We start from the raw sequence: 20,725 nt of genomic DNA, 5'->3' as shown, positions 1-20,725 counted from the left end.
AATAAAATATTGTTTTTGTGGGGAAATATAATTTTTGTCCCACTGCCCACATTAGATTTTGTTTTAATATTGGCTGTGACAGTATGTCACATAATTAATGTATTCAAATTTAAAATACTATGTTCATAGTAAAGGCAAACCCTGTCAGTTGTTAAATTTTTTAAAATGTACTGACTGTATGTTGGTTAATTGAAATGCCATTTATTAAATGTGATCTTGTCTTCAACTGGTTTCAACTGGTTTAACTCTGACAACTCTGACATATTGTTTAAAACCTATAACACCCAACTTATTAAAATATCCGGATTTAATCGGGCTCTGTCCCATAAATTCAGTCAATAGAACGGGCAGGGACAGGCTCTGTTAGCCCCGGTTAGCGCAATGCTAAAGAGCCGCTCCCATAGGCAGATTGCTGCATGGCATTCGCCACTTATTCAAATTTTAGAGGTTGAAGCAGTTTGCATTTTTGTCACTTGCCATTACACTGTCATGTGTTTTATCAAAACACCGTCAGTAACAATTAAATTCAGTTGATTTGGACAGCTCTTTTTTTTGTCCGATTTTTTCAGTCTTCAGTGCCTGTTTGTGAGATATGCATTGTTTGAATGATGAGCCTTTGATTTCTCAACCAAATTTAAGGTGCTTAATTACTGGTGAACAATGTTGCAGAACATATATGGTACAAGTTTGTGTTGATTGCATGGAAAAGGGAATAACCAGTTACAACTTATATGGTAAGAGCCTGGTAATACCATGGAAATAAACAAGGCTTCCTTTTACAGTAGCTACAGTTTCAGCTTACTTAGTGGGTAAATTGTCATGTTTTACTTAGTAATGTTGCAGAACATACATGGTACAAGTTTGTGTTGATTGAATGGAAAAGGGAATAATCTATTACAAATTATATGGTAAGAACCTGGTAGGCCTAATACCATGGAAACAAACTAGGCTTCCTTTTACAGTACAGTTTCAGCTAACTTACTGGGTAAATTGTCATGTTTTACTTAGTAACGTTGCAGAACGTACATGGTACAAGTTCCAGTTTACTGCATGGACAATGGAATGTATCTATTACAAATTATATGGTAAGAACCTGGTAATACCATGGAAACAAACGAGGCTTCCTTTTACAGTACAGTTTCAGATTACTTACTTGGTAAATTGTCATGTTTTACTTAGTAACGTTGCAGAACGTACATGGTACAAGTTCCAGTTTACTGCATGGACAATGGAATGTATCTATTACAAATGATATGGTAATGACGTGGTAACACCACGGAAACAAACGGCTTCGTACCCAGTATTTAAGAAGATGTACCATGACACTAGGAAAACGGTTCCTGCGGAGGTTGTTACCAGGTATGAGTCCGGTTGTTACTAAGGTAAATCGAATAAACCCTTTCTAAATAGGTGTAGCTATGAATAATAACTATGTAAGAAAAAGTAATTTATTGGAAAGTACTATGCTAATTTCTAGATAGTACATCATTCAACTTGGGCTGTTACCGACATAAACCTTGGATAACTACAATTGTAACTTGAATTAATAGGTGTTTCTAAGAATTGGTTGCCTTATTTCCTAGGAAGTACAAGTTATTACCAACCTGAAACAGTTAGAACCACACGGTACTTGATGGGTAATAGTGGAGGTTTTACTTAGTACTACAGCTGTAATTCCTGTGTATTTACCTTCTTATTACCTGCGGTAATTACCCAGTAATACACTATGATTTACCATATATTTACCGGGTAAATTCCTAGTAATTAGGGTACTGTAAAAGGAAGGGTTACCACTTTACTGTAACCCTGACCAGTTTGCACAATACCTCTACCTGTGTTACATTTTTAATTGTACATAATATAATTTTCTTCATTTGTTAAAACTTATATTGTATTGTATTGTATTTTTTATTGTATTGTATTATTTTATTTTATTACAGTAAGCACAGATAATACAGAGTATGTCACACAAACATTTCACTGCATATCCTGTATGAGTATGTGACAAATACAGTAAAACCTTTGAATCTTGAATCCTCTTCTTATACCTCCTTCTTTTCTGTTGATTCCCCTTCTCACCCTCACTATTCTTCTGACTCCTTCAATTTTGGTAACAGTAAAGGCTAGTGAACTAACCTGCTGCATGTTTATAGTGCTTGAACCTGATGTCTACAATTAAGCAAGCATGTGTTTGCGTACCTTATGGCTGTGTTTAACCAATTGGCTCATAGGTGTGGTAATTTGGCTGTCAGTGCTTTGGAATGGCAAGGAAGTGTCATCCTGATATACTTCTGTGTCTAAAGTATACAAGTGTGTTTAGTGTTTTGCAAATCACTGTGTGTATTGTTTTGCAAAAAGTGTGAGGCTGACATTGTGCTTGTAGCAGGGAAGCAATATGGGGGTGACTTGCTCAAGGATTCTTAAAGATAGGCTGCAGACCTTCCCACCTTTTGTCTGAGAGTGGACCACCTAGAGTAGAGTACCCATCTAATCTGTGATGATGGGGTGAAGACACAACAATAAAACGCACAAAGCAAAGGTGTGTTGGTAATGAGCTTTTCATTTTTATTTATCGCATGTATTAGAGTAGATTTAGCAGAAAGAAACAAATGTTGCTATTTCTTTTATACTAAAATGAGAGATTAAAAAAAATACTAATGGTGTATTGAATACATTTTGTGTGTATTTTGTGGTTGAACGCATATTAAAAACATAATTACCACAATTTACATTTTTTGTTATCTAGATACAAGGACAATAAATCAGTCAATCAATGCTTTGAAAGCAGCACTTTGCAAAGAACACAGGTCTGTAATCATAGTGGATATATTTAAACACATTTAGGAACAATATCTTACAGAGTTAATGGTGTTGTACTGATCTATACATTATTTATATATATATAAAAAATAAGGTAAGTAGAACGCTTGTTGAGATGATGGGACGGACTGTACGATGAGAGAAGGTGTGCAACAATGGCGGGGCCTGGAGTCTGCGGCTGTGTGTAGTAGGAAGAGCTGCTGTATGCAAGTGGTACTGTACAACTGTTAGTGATTACACTGGAACACACATATAGGTTGAAAGATAATAAAATATTAGATCCAAAGTTTTGAATAAGCTTCACCTGACTGGGAAGTCCCAAGGCCTCACACTCTCAAATGCAAAGTGGCACACGTACATGGACGCCAACACACACACGCTAACACACACACACTTGGCTCAGACAACAGTGTGTGACGAAAAGTGTGGGGGGGGAGGAGCAGGGAGTCTACACATGCATACATACACACACACACACACACACACACACACACACACACACACACACACACACACACACACACACACACACACACACAAAGGATAAAAGTAAAGGGCAGAGCAGTTACAAACTGGCATTCATCCATGCATCATACTCGCGCGCACACACACACGCACGCACACACACACACACACGGGATATGTACAAGTAAAGTACACCATGACAACCACATGAGTATAATGGACAAAATACAAAATTCACATTAGGCACACAATCACATACACACACACACAGACACACACACACACACACACACACACACACACACACACACACACACACACACACACACACACACACACACACACACACACAGACACACACTGATTATGAGCTATTGGGCAGGTGAGAGCCCCTCCCTACCAGCGGGAAGATCCCCAAATAATGTGCCAGCTTAGCTGTCAATCAATGCCATCTTTCCAAGGTGACAGACCACACCCCTATGCTTTTGCCCCACCAATCCCCTTCCTGTCAAGCAACCAATCAGACGGCTCCGACGCCAGAGCAAGAAGCATGGCACAGCCACACCCCTCGCCCAGGTCCTGAGAGATTCTAACCCCCTCCCCCCCCTACATCCAAAGAAAATAGACCCCCTACATTTCACATTTCCCCCTTCCAAAAATATATATAAAAAATGAAATGCAACATCCCGGGTTCGGGCTGCTATGATAGTTCACTGTGAAACGCTTGATGCGCTAGTCAAATTGACACAAGAGTTCATGAGTCAGGAGAAAGAGGGTCCTGGTTGTAAACCCTGGTCCTTAGAACCCTTCCCCTTGCTCACTGACGGCTGCTGATGCTGATCTCGCCGAGTGGTAACCTGTCCCAAACATTACAGTATTGGAAATGTAGTGTGTCTCACTGTTCTGGTTCTATGAGGAGTGACTGATCGACTTTGTCTTCACCAGATATGGAGTTTGACGATTACGTAATTTCTAACTCTTGCTTCTGTCGCCGTGACGACAGCATCATTAAGCGCTTTCACAGACAACACATCTCAGGCAGCGAGTGGTGATAATGGACACTGTAATGTAAAACAAATTAAAAATAGTGCTATATGTTTAACATTGTTTTTCTCTATACTGTTAATATATCTGTGCTGCTAGGTATACCGCACAGTTATAATGTTCCTACGGATCGCATGGGGTGTTTTTTTTTACGGCGTATATAGGCCACACAGAGACGAGATCCATCTTCCTTCGATGCAGTATCTTTGTCTAAGAATCACATGAATTTCCTTAAATCGTTTGTTTTATGTTTCTTCGTCTTTCAATCTCTCCACTTTTTTTTGTGTACATAGAGGACAAAGCATTCATACCCAGAGGATGTTTCACTTCAACGCCAAACCCCCTCCTTCTAAACCCCCAGCCCTCGTTGATCTTACTTTAAGTCATACTTCTATAGCTTCAAATTATTTTCGGTAACTATTGGTCAAACACAAACACAACGGGCGGGTGGATAGTAGTAAACATAACGGCAGTGAATAATTCGTCTGGATACTGATAGTGGACTTTGTGTGTGCAAATCTCACGTCCCAGGGCCTTTTTCTACCTACAGTGTGTTGTTTGGGGCCCGTTGAAGGCGGCGCACGGCGGAGGAGGGTTAACGTTGGAGAAGCAGCCGTATCGTCTCTCCTCGCTACATTCTACTGTCTGATGGGGAGGGTTGAGCAGCACTGCAATTGGCTCCTCAGTCACAAGGGAGGAAAGAAAAAGGAGGCGTAGAGTGCCACGGCCCCCCTGGTCTCACACCATGTTGTGGTGTTTGCTCCGGTCGATGATGTCAGAGGAAGGCAGGAGCTCCTTCTTGATGGGCGAGGGAGGTGGCGTGGCCGGCGGGGTCTTGGGTTTGAACAGATCGGACACTAAGTACACCTGGTGGAAGGAGAGAGAGAGAGAGAGAGAGAGAGAGAGAGAGAGAGAGAGAGAGAGAGAGAGAGAGAGAGAGAGAGAGAGAGAGAGAGAGAGAGAGAGAGAGAGAGAGAGAGAGAGAGAGAGAGAGAGAGAGAGAAAGAAAGTGATCAGTAACAATGCAAGAACCATTGGTGGACACACAGGGAGGAAGTGGGAGAGGATGAGAGATGGGGGGTTGGGATCATAAACAACATTCTAGAGAGCTCAAAGAAAAGAAGAATCAAAGAGGGAAAGGTATGGAAATTCTGCCTTTCCTGTTGAACCGGACTCATAATAATAATTCTTCACTCAGAATTGAAGAAAATTTGGAAAATGAACTAGGTGGCATGACAACATCCTGGCGGGGTTCAGCTCCATTAGTAAAGCGATCTGGCAGGAGGAAGTGATCTAGGAGCTGCACACCATAAAAGTGAGATTCAAATACAGGAAGCTGATCTTATGGGCTCAACCTTGCGTCATCAGCCCAATCATAGTCAATAATTAGAATCATTCTCAAAAGAAACAGAAAAACAACCACATCTTGGTTACAAAGTCTCCCAGGCAATTATACAGACCTATTTCCTGGGAAAATGGAGGCAGACTGCTGAGTCAGAAATTCAAAGTCAAAGGATGAGAAACCTCTTCCTGAGGTCCTGATGACATCATACAACCAAAAGGAGACTGGGAATGGGTGGGCAGGAAATGGGACTATAGAACATACTGTCCCAACAAATGATGAGGGCTGCTGTTAGGAAGACCCTGGGCTCCGGAGGGAGAGCTTCATGCCGCTCTCCGGCCGGCTCTGGGCCGACAGGGGAAAGGCCCGCTGAGCAGCAGGTCAAAATGCTCTCTGCATTCCCGTAGAGGGACTAACACCCTGGGAATTCTTTCTCATTATAGTCAGCTGGAGTAACTATCCCTCATGTCCCTTCAAAATCTCATCTAGGCAGACACAGTCCGCCTAGAACATGTGAATTGCTGGCTAAAGAGACAGCTGGTATGGTCTCTGGTCACAAATGTCAAAGGAGATCAGTGGTGGATACATTGCCACCATAGAGGGTAATGAGCTGGCTGGTTAGTCCTTAAGTGTGTGAGATTGTGTTTTGAGTGTGTGTGTGTATATGTGTGTGTGTGTGTGTGTGTGTGTGTGTGTGTGTGTGTGTGTGTGTGTGTGTGTGTGTGTGTGTGTGTGTGTGTGTGTGTGTGTGTGTATGTGTGTTTCCATGTAAGTGAGAAAGTGGGCGCTCATGCCGGCATGTGTGGGGAGACCTGGCATTTTGTGACCTTTACGGGTGACCTTTCAATGACAGAAATCATTTGGCAGAATGACTGTATCTCCCATTAAAACAACCAGACACGAACCATCTTCCCAGTCTCCAATGAGCACTGTTCAAGTCTGTTTGTTTTGTGCATGTACGTGAATGCATACTATGTGTATGTGCGTGCAACTCACTCCTGGTCCATTGTGTTCAAAAGGCTGAGTGTGCAAAGTTGGCTATGACGGGACAAGGGGGAGAGTGCGCTCTTTAATGCCGTTTAGCTGGAAACAAGCCAGCGGGAACCTCTGGTCTCAGCAGGAAAATTTGTGCGAGCTCTTTTTAAGTATGTGTATGTTTGCGTATTCAAATTCATGTTCTTGTGAGTTCATGTTTCGAATCAATCAAAATGTGGTTGCCCCAAATGAGGTCACATCTGAGCAATGTCAAATGTGAGTCACAAAGGAAGTGATTGAGCTCAGATAGTGCAAACATAAGAAAAACAAAATAAAGACCTTTTGCTTTAGAGGGGAAAAGTAACAATTGCAGTAGATTTAGACACTTTTTAGTCAACAACTGTGTAGAATCTCCCACATCCTTGTTCTTTACTGAAAACCAAAGTAAAGTGAGGTTGTTGGGTTCCATTGTGTTGGCGAAGGGTTATCAAGCAGCCATTTGGGACTATAATGACCACCAGACACTGACTGGCCTACGATCTAGCAGCTTTCACTGTTTTCTTTGTGTCTCCGTCTGTTTTTAAGAGGACATGAGAGCGGCAGAGAAAGAGGAAGACAGGAAACAAACAACCCTTGGCTGAGCGTTGTGTCTGACCTGACTCCTCGACCCTCCTCCATCTCTGATGGTGACAATGAACCCTGTAAATAAACCAACACCACCCCTACGCTTTCTCTCTCTTTCTCTCTGACAGCTGCTTCCTGTTTGACTTAAGTCTCGCTTGACCTTCACCATACCCCTCGTGGAAAACTGGGTCAGAGTGGATGGCCAAATGTGACAGGTAGGAACTTCCTGGCTTATCCCAGAGTTAACTGAGGCGTTGCTCCGGCAGTTATTTCCATCATTTTGTTTTGAGCTATTTGATTATCCAATAAATGTATGTGTTAAACCAAATTCAAACACCATGTCAATTGAATGATAAAGTGTGAAAATTGAACCCAGGGTCTTTTTCGGTATGAAGACCCATAAAATAAGCCCACCAGACACTTTTTTTCGTCGACAATCGAGTATAGAGCTTGCCCGCGAATGCCCGGAGCAATGTAAAAGCACAAATGGCTTCCATTATATTGGCTACCACTAATATTGCTCAAAGGTCCATGTTTCCAGGAAGTCCACACAAGTCGATTACCGGCTACCCTAAAAAATATAATTGATAATGAAAATTTAACTTAACATTCTCCCCTCTTGATAAATTGTTGGCACCTCTATTATATTATTTACAGTAGCCGGTAATCGACTTGTGTGGACTTCCTTGAAACATGGACCTACCGGCAAGGCACAGACTTGGAAAAACAGTCTTCTTTAATAAACTCCAAGTAGTATAACTAAGTTGTTAATGCTTATTTTTATGTGTAGGGACCCTAGTCATGCTACTGTGGAGGTTTGGTGATATTTTGAGCAATATTAGTGGTTAAAAAATCTAGATTTGGAAGCGTTCACACCACCCCTAGCCAATATAATGGAAGCCATTTGGGCTATTGATCAAACCAGAGTATGGTCATTTTGTCTGAGTGACCATCCATTTTCTCGAATTTTAGCTGGGGTTTTTCTGTGGGGGTAATTTAAGCTTTATTGAGGATCTTAGGCTCCCAGGTTTAATACCTTTTGGTCTGTCCCCCATGATCCTCCTTCTAGTCCTGTGCAATGCTCTCAGAGGAAAGGAGGAGCAGGAGCAGCTCAGCAGAGAAGTGCTACCAGATGTTGGTTTCCCCTTACAGTGGGGAAATCAGAATGGGAGTGAAGTATCGTAAAACTGAACCCACTGTTCCAATCAGCAGGGGTTGGACTGCGCTTTGTGTGTGTGTGTGTGTGTGTGTGTGTGTGTGTGTGTGTGTGTGTGTGTGTGTGTGTGTGTGTGTGTGTGTGTGTGTGTGTGTGTGTGTGTGTGTGTGTGTGTGTGTGTGTGTGTGTTTCACGTGCTGGTTTACCCATAACAATACAATAAATGTGTACTTGGTTGAGGCATTAATGATGTGCATGCATGTTTATGTGAGCGTGTGTGTGTCTGTTTGTGTGTGTTATTGTGTGTGTGTACGTGTGTCTATATGTCTGTGTGTGTCTGCAGTGTCAATGTTATGAATATGGTTGGGTAAGAATGTAATTGCTGTCTGCACATGTTTGGGGTTAGGGAAGATGTCCACATGCATATTTGTGTATGTGTGTGTTAATGGGTGGGGTGTATGTGTGACATAGGGCTATCTGTGTGTGTGTGTGTGTGTGTGTGTGTGTGTGTGTGTGTGTGTGTGTGTGTGTGTGTGTGTGTGTGTGTGTGTGTGTGTGTGTGTGTGTGTGTGTGTGTGTGTGTGTGTGTGTGTGTGTGTGTCAATTTACGCAGGAACAACCTGAGTTGCCCCAAGAGGACTTGGCAGCAAATGAAGATGAAGTACAAAAACATAGTTCAAACAGGTAAACTAATGTTTAATTGAAATCAAATCAATTGTGCTGTTTTGCCTGCTCTACCTAATTTAACAGCTATATTCAACATGTGATGGGCCCATATTTAAGCAGAAAATGTAAGTAGTACATTTCTCAGCCACCCCAACACTGCCAATATTTAATAGGATTTAGATATATTAGAAGGCTACTCCTAGGCAAAATGCATTATATATATATATATATATATATATATATATATATATATCTTCAAAATAGCGCTTACTGAATATTAGGGTAACATTTTCCTCCATGTTAGCAAATCGAAAAAAAGCAGAGCCCCGGCAGACTGGAGGGGGTCCACCTCTGCAGCCCTCACAGAGGCTGAGGAGATGGCCCTCAGCCAACAGAGTATGGGTCCTGTGGCTGAGGGCATCCCTGGGGGGAGCTCCCCCACCCCCCCCGGATAGAAGTGCCTTTATAAGAGGTTGGTTATTCAAAATAATTAAATATGTACACGCAACCCAGCGCGTTGCAAATTAGATGGGGCAATATTCTGGCTCAAGTAATAATTTCACTGTCTAATCATCTTCTTCCAGTTACTGATGGCGTCATCGCCCCACTTGAACCAGATGCCCTCACCAACCTCCATGCAATTGTATAAATTCTTCACCTTCCACAGATTATTAATAATGTCTTGGTAATTGCTGAACACAACCGTTAATGTCATTACAGGAAGATGATGGAGAAACATTGTCTGTGGCATTCGAAAGGGAAGAGGAAAGGCCTATTGAGGTTAACACCTTTTAAAAATAACCTCTAAAAGTTGATGATAGCGTTGTACAATTTAAAACTGACATCTTCTTTCTCTCAAACAGGATGAAATCGAATCCAATGAGAGGCCATCCACTTCTAAATCTCAGTTTACCTCTGTAAGATTCTCCCTGGAATTATAATGAAACGCTCTACTTGGCACTGTGAAATCCAATCTCATCTTTTGCATTCCTATAGCTTCCAGTCAAAGACTTATATAAAATCTATCTAGAAAAGCAAATACACAAAGCAGACTTTGAAATGGACCACCTTAGGCAAAAGATGCAAAAGGATGCTTTGGAGATCCACATTTTGGAACATAAGTTAAAGGTGGGTGAGGTGCAAACTGGGATACTGTTCCCTGCTCTAAAAACATACCCAATATGAATGACTTTTTTTGTGCTTTCAGGAAATAAAGAAATCCTCATAAAAAGTAGATTGTCTTTATTAGAACACGGGCTGTGGTGGGACAAGTTATTTAGTTGAACAGTTTACTCAAAGGGTTTTACTCCAGTGAACAATGCAGACGATTATGCTGAGCAAGTGCATGTAGAGAAGAAGCATCTGGTTAAAAGCAGTACCAGGGTATTTTCTGCCCTGCATTCTTAATATGCGTTTCTTGACTTGCAGCAGTTATAGGTCCGTGGTTAGTCAGCTACTCTGATCATTGGAAAGCCACAACGTTAAAGTGACTGTAGTACAGAGCGGGTGGGATGCACAGGGCGGATCATTCTGCAAATGCGTTAATTGCGTTAAAAAAAAACCTTAAACTTAAAGGCACCCAGTGCAACGTTCGAGGCTTAAAAATAAACATTCAATTTCTAGTCTTTTTTACACGTAGTAAGTTTCAATAACTCCATACCATTACATACCGACATTTAAGCAGCAAAGATGAGACGTCGTTGTGTGGTGAGAACTGATACAAAATCGATATGCCGCCATTTTCTTTATTTTTTGTAACCTACAATAAATAAAGCAGGCTTCCAGTCAATGGAAAAATGGCTTCTCCCCACCGGCGATTGTTGTTGTTTACGATTTTCTATCAGTTCTCACCACACAACGACGTCTCATCTTTGCTCCTTGAATGTCGATATGTAATGGTATGGAGTTATTGAAACTTACTACGTGTAAGAAAGACTAGAAATTGAATGTTTATTTTTCATTGAATGTTCACATAAAGTTGCACTGGGTGCCTTTAAAGCATGCCCCCGCTGCGTTTGAGAGTTAACATGGGGGCTGAGAAGGTGGTCTAAATAAATGATAGATTGCGCTGAAAAACGATAGCGCTCGTGAAGAATATTATCAGGAAAATAAAGTATATCCAGCCGGCGTCTTAATAATCGTTCCTCACGGAGATTCCCTCTGAGGATCGCAGCCTCTACGTCCGCAGGCTCTCGTAGAAAAGGACATGCCATTTCTAACACTTCCTTCTGTCGGAGAGCTGCCTTCAGCCTTATAGACAACAAACTCAGAGTAGGTCTAACCACCTCCCGAGCAGGTTAGACCCACGGCGTAAGTTGCCTAACTCTCGGTTGCGCTGAACCTGCTACCTGAAACGGAAAACCCAGAGTTTCCATTAACTCAGAGCGAACAAACTCGGGGTTGCCTCAAAACCAGCTACCTGAAACAGGCCTCAGCCGACTAAAAAGAGACAGAGAAACCCAATGTCGGAGGAACAGAAGAGAAAAGGGAGACTGACCGACAGAGAGGCCAGACACGAGTAAACGTTGGGCAAGCTTTTCAGGAATAGCGTGAACTGAAAGAAAAAGAAGACTGCAAATCAGACACCGACTTGGCCGTGTTGCTTTTGAAATTGAAAGTACCCTTGGGTGAACTTTGTCTTCTTGGTATTCTTGATGTTGATAGTCTCTGTACAAATGTGTTTGCTCAACCATTTTGTTGTGAGCCCTGTAAAAATTGTTTTCTCGACCGTTTTGTTGTGAGCCCTGTATGTTTCTAGCTTGCTTGGTTGCAACCATATAAACACCTTTGTTTCCATGGCTGTTTTGCTGTTCGTCCGTCTCATCCCCCAGATACAGACTGAATCCCCGAATCCAGGTTCTTGTTCATTTAGATTATTATGTTGGCCAAACCTCTTACACTGATTGTTCTGTTCAACCTAAGATATAACAATTATAATCTAGTATATACATTCTCCCCGTCAACTATAAAAAAGGATGGATTTATGTTTATTGCAATACAAATACACCATTTAAAAAATGTATAACCTTGCCTACACTTTATGAACATCTACTTCGGACATGGCTCCACGCATTCGCCGGCTTCTTTGAAAACAAATGCACATGGCTCACGTAGAAGTGCATGGGGAAGGGTCGTCAACGAGTTGTTACGACAGTGTTGTGAAATATCTACTACGAAGCTGTAGGGGGCGCTGTGTAGAGAAATGTGCGTGCCAAAACCAAGAAAACAGCGAAGAAATGCCCGAAGTTGCATAGTGGGCCTTTAAAACACATTTTTTGTAATGGTTGGAATCACAAACATATAGCTGGAATTTGGGCAGTAGGCTTAATGGTAATGCTGTGTGTAGATGCCGCTTAGTAAGCAAATTGAATGAACCCGTTCACTACTAATCCTGTGGGTTTAATATTCTGGCTGGAATAGCTGTTGTAAAATATCTGGCATAAAGGCAGATATATATATGTTTCATTTTTGTTAATGAACTGACATTGCACTTGTAATACTGTCGCTATAGGCTACTTTATTGAATCCGTTGAAGTTGCGAAAAACACTTGTTTTTGTGTCATGTGTGTGATGTGCAATCTGGTTGCGGAGTAACATAAGGAAAGATCAGATGGTGATGCTGCATTACTCTAGCTCTTCTGTAATGCAAAGTGGTGTGCGTGTGCGCTGTTGTTGTTGCTGAAGATCAACTGTCTTGTTGTGGATGTTACGCAGTAGCGCATATTGTGGCTGTGTTGGCTGTATCGGCACCTAATATGACATTTGTGTGCATGTCTGAGTGTTTGGAGGTTGGCCGTTGATGGAGTTCGTTACTGAAGGCCCTGACTTAAACCCCACGGTACGCTACTGGTTAACGGAAATATGGCGACTGCCATGACGGTATGTCACCATGACTATATGTCAACAATAAAGGGATGAAGTGTGTAGTAATATATAGGACTTAACAAACAAACAAAAACACACACACACACACACACACACACACACACACACACACACACACACACACACACACACACACACACACAGGCTTGGTTCCCAGCAATGTGTTCTTCATTATAGGGAATCAGATTCTCCTCACTTCACTGCCTAGTCTGTTTTTCAGAGAGAGCGATAGACAGCAGTACGGAGAACGGTTGGTGTATAATGAAAATGCAATAAGAATACAAAGAGCCATGTGGGGGGGGGGGGGGTAAGCGTTTTTAAAAGGGGTTCCTCAATGCTTGGGAGAGAGGCATTACAATGAGGTTCAGAGTTCAACATGGTGGAGGCTGAGTGTGTCAGTACTGCCACGCATCAGTAAGCAGGCGATTCACTCACTGTGCAGCAGGCCACCAGGGCCCCCTGGAAGAAGCCGGCCAGCACGTCGGTGGGGTGGTGCTTGTGGTCAGAGACCCGCGAGAGGCCCGTGTAGAAGGCCATCATCAGCAGGGTGAACTGGAGCAGGGGCCGCAGGAGCCGCGCCCCGCGCCACGTGAACCTGGACTGAAGGTAGAACTGCAGGGAGGGCGGAGGAGAGAGAGAGAGGGATAATAATGTTTATTATGAACAACATAATGAATGACTGTAACTTGAGGTCCCTGAGCAATACTGGTTCGATATTACGTTTCCTGTTGAACACCTGGAAGAACATGTTTATATCAATTAGCCTTCAATAAATGTGTTGCAACCCTTGGGTGTGTGTGTCTGTGTGTATGTGTGTGTGGTATGTAGTGTGTGTGTGTGTGTGTGTGTGTGTGGTATGTAGTGTGTGTGTGTGTGTGTGTGTGTGTGTGTAGGTGTGTGTGTGTGTGTGTGTGTGTGTGTGTGTGTGTGTGTGTGTGTGTGTGTGTGTGTGTGTGTGTGTGTGTGTGTGTGTGTGTGTGTGTGTGTGTGTGTGGTATGTAGTGTGTCTGTGTCTGTGGTGTGTGGGTGTGTGTGTGTTTGTTTCGGTGTCTGACCGTTTTAAAATGAATCAAAGGAGGGATGCCCAGCAGACCCACAGAGAGAAAGAGACACACACACACACACACACACACACACACACACACACACACACACACACACACACACACACACACAGACAGAGGATAAACGACTAACACAAACTAAGCAACACAAACCACAGCCCTCTGAGAGACTTGACTGAACCTATACTTCCCAGCTGCACAAACAGCACAACCAAAGAGAACACACACACACACACAGGCAGGAATAGTGAGGTCAACACAGGTTTCTCACGCTTCCTGCAGTCCTGCACCACTCTCAAATCCTCTTCCACCACTTCCTCTCTCTCACACCCGGCAAAGAGGGGTTAAGGCAGAGCTAGAGAGCAGGTTGCAGCCAAGGTCAAGCCTCTTCCCCTCCTCCCCCTAGCCATCCTCCTCCCCCAATCAAGGGCTCTCTCTCTATTCGCCCAGACGAACAATACTACTTTAGACAACCCCCCCTCCCATCCTGCTCCTTCAGTAGATGTTGCCCCCCCCCTACACAGACTATGAGACCGACTGCATTGGTCTGATCCTTGATGCAAACGAGGAAGAGCCCCCCCCCATCCTCCACCGCCCATCTGCTCCAGGGATGTTTGGAGCGCAGGCTTCCTCCGCCCGCAGGTTCCCAGGTACGGGACCGGGCCACGTCCCGATAGGCTTCTGTTAGGTACTCTGCATCCCAACCGCTTCACTTCCTGCTAACCAGGGGAAAATATCACATTCCCCTTGATGCAATATTTTCAATCTGTTAAAAACCACCCTTTTTATAGGTCAGTTTATAGGTTTGTTTAACCGTGGCAACCTAGGCCATTCACGGCTAGCCCAAACACAGATAGCAACAATGTTTCAAATCAAATACACAAACACGGCACAATGAGATAAGGAAGTCTGCCCTTTGAACAGTTCTGGTCTCAACAAGCTCCTCGTTGCTCAGTACCAAGACACATCCTCATCTGCCTGCTCTTCATCACACACACACACACACACACACACACACACACACACACACACACACACACACACACACACACACACACACACACACAGACACACACACACACACACACACACACACACACACACACACACACACACACACACACACACACACACACACACACACACACACACACACAGTACTCTGGCATCTGCCTCTCTGACCAGCCGGCTCTTGGGAATCTGCTGTGCATCCCAAAGTGACCGTTACACTTGAATAATACAAAAAAACAGAAGGAGCCCGGGCAGATTCCCATGGTGGAGGACACGTAAGAGAGACAAGCAGTCTGGCGGTTTTTGGAAAAATCCCACTCCCTCCCTCCTACCCAGATCTCTTTCTATATCTCTTTCTCTCTCTTTGACTTAAAGGGGTTGCAAATAGCGGAAATGAAGAAAGTCATGCACACATCAGAAAAGGGCATGTTTTACAACAAGTACACCCCCCCCCCCCCCCCACACACACACACACACACACACACACACACACACACGCACACACACACACACACACACACACACACACACACACACACACTGTAATCCACATCTCTCTCTGGAGTTCACACCACAACGTGAGACAAAGCATAGCTGTGGTGAGGATTGGTTACTTGACAAACATGCTTGCGGGGGCTGCTTCGGCTACTCTGCCAGCGCCCTGCTTCGCTGTCTGTGTGTCTGTCTGTCTGTCTGTCTGTCTGTCTGTCTGTCTGTCTGTCTGTCTGTCTGTCTGTCTGTCTGTCTGTCTGTCTGTCTGTCTGTCTGTCTGTCTGTCTGTCTGTCTGTCTGTCTGTCCATCTGACTGACATGTCGGTAGGCTTGAGCTCTGCTGAGGTAAGCCACAGGAACAACACAGCCCTGAAGGAGACACTTTGTGTTTGCATTAGACGCTAGCATTCCCTCGCCCGCTCGCTCACTCACACGCTCCAACCGGGGCGACTGCATCAGCCGACTTTTCCGTTCAGTATGTTGGAGCACCGCTCGCCAGATGTGCCAGTGAGCGGTGAGCTAAGTCGACAGCGCCGGGTGATCAGTGGGTGCTAGCCTGAACAATCCCAGTTAGAACAGCCTTCCCAGGACAGAGCTGTGGCTCTCCAGGCCAGAGCTTAGGCTTCCCAGGACAGAGCTGAGGCTCCCGAGGACAGAATTGAAGCTCCCCAGGACAGAGCTCAGGCTGAGGGAAAACCAGGGGCCGCATTGTTGAGCTTGGAATGTCACCCTTGGATGACAAATCTAAAGTAGGGTTTTGTTTTTTCTCCATTAATCTCTCTCTCTTTCACCTTCATTACTGTGCGACTCTCTCTCCTGCATGGTCCCCCTATGGTTTTGCTCTCATCACAGCTTTCCTTCTATGGTCTGGAAACTACATTGGATTCCCTCTTTTACAGCTTTGTTATGGCCTTGTACTCTCTCAGCCTCAGTCTCTCTCTCTCTTGCTCTCTCTCTCTCTCAGACACATATTTGCAATGTGTCTGTGTGTGCGTATGTCTGTGTTGTTAAGCTAGCCGGATCAATACTTACAGCCAGGTACAGCATTGTGTACATCGAAAACGAGGCATGTCCAGAGAAGAATGATTTTCTGGGGAGAAAAAAATGATTGATATAATCACATTTAGTGTGCATACATACATGACCCAATGTGTTACCAACATGCCCCTGTGTGTTACACATGACTGCATGTAGGTTGTTGCATACACACCTGGCCTCCTGTACTTTGCTGTCCCGGCCAAGGCAGGTATAGACGGTGATGTAACCCAAAGAGCAGTTGATGGTGGAAAAGTCCGGCTGGCAGACGTCCAGGAAGTGGGGCCTCATGCGACCCACCGACACCTTGGCTATGTCCGTGAAGGACTGGCTGACTGCGCAGCCAAAGATGAACACACCCACCTGAACCCACACACAACAACCAAATATATAATTTTTATATGGAACATAACTGTCTTCCTATTACGTCATGGTGAAGTCATGTAGCATTTGTTTGTGTCCATCCATGAAAAGCTGCATTTCCTTTTCCCAGCATCACGACGACTGACCTGTTTGTAAAGAGCGGACACGTAGGGGTTCCCCACAAACGATTTGGTTCCCTCGTGGAGGCTGTGGATCCTATAGCACTCCCCAATCACTATCTATAAAGGCAAGGAGATCACATGAGTGTGAGTGGATGCAAACCTGATGAGTTGGTGAATAACAGGGTCACAGCCCATGTGGGGAAAAACGCCTAGTTTAGAGAGTAAAAGTTTCTGCCGTGTTAGCACTCTGATTTTGTGGCATTGTAATGTTTCTAATCGGACACATCATCAGCCACATTAGCCTATTGGATATAATCCCCGACAGTTGGCTCAAAACATTGACAAGGACTTTTACTCTCCAAGCCTGGAATGCTCATCTCTGATTAAAGCAAAAGTCAAAGAAAGATTGTGATGAATCCTGTGCTGTTCGTGGAGTAGTTCCAGCTGCGGCAGCATGCGTTTTAAAAGAAAGCTCCTTAGGCGGTTATGACAACATTGTTTGTGCAATAATTTTGGGAGAGTGGATGAACAGAGTATGGGTTAAAAGGCACACACACAAACACAAAGAAAGAGACGGAGGGATGGACAGGCAGACAGACAGACAGACAGACAGACAGACAGACAGACAGACAGACAGACAGACAGACAGACAGACAGATAGATAGACTGGTAGACAGAATGAGTATGGCCTGCCTTTCCCACAGGCAGTATGTTGATGATTGATTGATGGAAGCATTGTTTTACCACTTGGTTTATGGAATCCAGCATGGGATGAGTAAAGCAGTAAAGGAGGGAAGATAGTACTAAAATAAAAATAGTCCATGTCTCCTGGTTTCAAATGTAAACTGTTTAGCTACAGGACGAACAATGGCAAGCTAAAAATTATTATTCTTTTGCAGCAGTTAAATCTGTTACAAAAAAAACATCTGGTAGAATGTAAAGCCAAGCCTTTGGAAATGGTGCTGTCTTAACATTGTCTAGGGGTGCCTTGCTCGGTTAATCTTTTCAAATGCCCCAGGAAAATGATGACATGTCCATCACTAACCAAGCAAAGAATGGAGTCAAGACCCAATGTTCAATCTATGGTCTGACCCAAGTGCCCTTCTCAGTCTTTTGCGTCGATGCAGGTATGTGCATGTTTATGTCTGTCTTGTCTTGTCTATGTTTGTATGTGTGTGCTTGTGTTTGTGCACATGCCGACAGGGTGGTCAGAATGCAGGCTTGGAACCAATTTAAATAAACATTGGAGTCTATGTGTGTGCTTTTTCTCTTGGGGATGTAGCGATGGCAAACATACATTTTAAAGAATTTGACGGAAATACAAATGTCGGTAGATAAAATTAATCAATCAATAAATTGATATATCTATCTGTCTACCTGAATTGTCTTGTTGGTATTTGTACTCCCTTTATCCTATCTCTCTCTCTCTTTCTCTCTCTCTCTCTCCCTCTCTCTACTCCCTCAGTGGATCTGTGTGAATGTGTGTGTGCTTCGCTTTAGCGGTAGTGGAAGCCACTAATGGAATACTGCTGCAGCAAACAGGACAGCTTAAGCCACACATGATAATGTGAGAATTTACATACAGCCACACATGGATGGCACACACACAAACACACATACATAAGTGTGTGAATATGTGTGTCACTGCTGTTTATATTGGTGGCATTAAAACAGTGTCTTGGTCTGCTGTGTGTGTGTGTGTGTGTGTGTGTGTGTGTGTGTGTGTGTGTGTGTGTGTGTGTGTGTGTGTGTGTGTGTGTGTGTGTGTGTGTGTGTGTGTGTGTGTGTGTGTGTGTGTGTGTGTGTGTGTGAATGTGTGTGTGTGTGTGTGTGTAGGCCACCATGCAGAAGTATCTCATGTTTCCACTAACCCCAACCAAGCTTCTAATGTATAGCCTGGTGACTGCAGAGAGTGAAACAGAGAGAGCTCACTCTCAGAAGAATGTGCTCTCTGACTGAAACCCATTCGTTTTACTAGCTTTTCTTTTAAAGGGTAGTTATTTTTCAATTGAATGTTTCTTTATTAGAGTCTCACTTTTTTTAAGACGTTGGAGGACTTGATGACATTTGCAATTGCTTTATAATGCATGAATGCCATTTTACTCATAAAGTATATATCCTAAAATGCTTTTTTTTAATCAAATGTTGTTAGCTTAATAAGATGAAAGCCTCAGTCTTTGAGTTAAGGACAACGAGGAGTGGGGAGAGGGCATGATACATTTAGCCACGGATTGAAAAAGGGCAAAGGTGATGGGGCAGGCATTGGGGGCATGAGAAGGGCTGGTTCTAAGTCTCACATGCATGCATACATGCACGGGCACACCATCACACAGACAGCTTCCTATTACAGATGGAATGAGGTTAAAGACAGTTGTTTATTTAGAGACATTTAAATGACAATGCAAGGATATTGAAGAAGGAAGTCAGACAGACAAGAAAAGAGAGACACATCATACTCTACACGGAAAGAACAGAAGCACTGCATGCAAGGAGATAAAAGACTAGAATATATATGCATATATATATATATATATATATATATATATATATATTTATATATGTGTTATGGTTAATCATTAATGATCTCGTTATATGCAAGAAAGCTGAATGTTATTATATTACTAATTCCGTAAGATCTACTGTGAAGCTTTCAGGCCAGACAAATATGAATGGTCAAGGAGGGGCAGAGATAGGGAGAGTAGAGGAAAAGGTAGATAAGAGGTTGGTTTCTATGTACGTAGACTTACAAAAAAAATGGCAATGAGAGTGCCAGCAGCACAAAGCACGGCGTCGCTTATGGTTTCTCCGATTTTATAGGGGTAGCGGATGGACTCGTCTGTACAGTAAAACCCGCGCTGGTACGGCCTTATGGTGCTAGTCTCAATGATGAGGAAAGGCAGGCCAGCTACAACAGACACAAAGAAAGGGAGAGAGAGGGAGAACAAGGGAGAGCCAAAGAGAGACAGAGACAGTGAGAGAGAGAGGAAAGGTAGAATGATCACAGAAATCGGATCTTGACACACACAGACACACAGAAGAGAGAGAGAGAGAGAGAGAGAGAGAGAGAGAGAGAGAGAGAGAGAGAGAGAGAGAGAGAGAGAGAGAGAGAGAGAGAGAGAGAGAGAGAGAGAGAGAGAGAGAGGAGAAGAAGACATAAAAGCAACAGGTCAGTGACACAGGACACAACAGAGGGATCGGGGGAGGGGGAGTCAGTTGGGGACAGGGAGCACCCCGGCAGCAGAGGATCATGGGATACGGCAGGGTTTTGAGGCTGGAGGATGTCCAAAGAGGTGTAATTTCAAATTGATCAACCAATTTCAAATATCAGGAGGAATTCCTTGATTCTTCAAAAGAAAAGTGTTTACCACGATCTTACACCTAGCTTCAGCAGCAAGTCTGGATTAAATTTGAAGAATTTTTGCACCTTTTTTCCCATCCGTCCATACACCTCTGGCCCAATCCCCCAGTTCCCCTCCAGTGATCAGGCTGCTGTACTGCTTGAGCGGGTGCTCAGCCCGGCGCGGTCGGGCTATGTTGGGGTGACTTACAGACACCACGGGCAGTGTGAGCCCCACACCGATCAGCATGGAGGTGGGGACCGTGCTGCCCTTGTAAGGATAGCGCAGACTGCTGTCGCTGCAGTAGAAGCCCCTCTGGTAAG

The 20,725-nt window shown here is 43.7% G+C and overlaps 1 protein-coding gene across 2 annotated transcripts in view; it reads right to left on the bottom strand.

The window, feature by feature from the left end:
- Positions 1-2,540: 2,540 nt before the first annotated feature.
- The window catches only part of plpp3 (phospholipid phosphatase 3), a 34,434-nt gene continuing 16,249 nt past the window's right edge, over positions 2,541-20,725 (bottom strand). Inside the window, exons 2-7 of one of the 2 annotated variants that reach the window (XM_060067989.1) lie at positions 20,613-20,725; positions 17,089-17,181; positions 16,755-16,942; positions 16,577-16,634; positions 13,413-13,589; positions 2,541-5,196 (exon numbers count right to left, since the gene is read on the bottom strand). The exon at positions 20,613-20,725 is cut by the window's right edge and continues 42 nt beyond it. In XM_060067989.1, coding sequence (XP_059923972.1) covers positions 5,068-5,196; positions 13,413-13,589; positions 16,577-16,634; positions 16,755-16,942; positions 17,089-17,181; positions 20,613-20,725 — 758 coding nt within the window. In that variant the 3' untranslated portion in view covers positions 2,541-5,067. Of the gene's footprint in view, positions 5,197-13,412; positions 13,590-16,576; positions 16,635-16,754; positions 16,943-17,088; positions 17,182-19,811; positions 19,970-20,612 lie in introns of both variants that reach the window. The other variant, XM_060067988.1, reaches the window with a different exon arrangement.

The sequence above is a fragment of the Gadus macrocephalus genome, chromosome 12 (assembly GCF_031168955.1).
Source record: "Gadus macrocephalus chromosome 12, ASM3116895v1".
Taxonomy (NCBI): Eukaryota; Metazoa; Chordata; class Actinopteri; order Gadiformes; family Gadidae; genus Gadus; species Gadus macrocephalus.
This window is presented reverse-complemented; position numbering and strand designations above follow the sequence as displayed.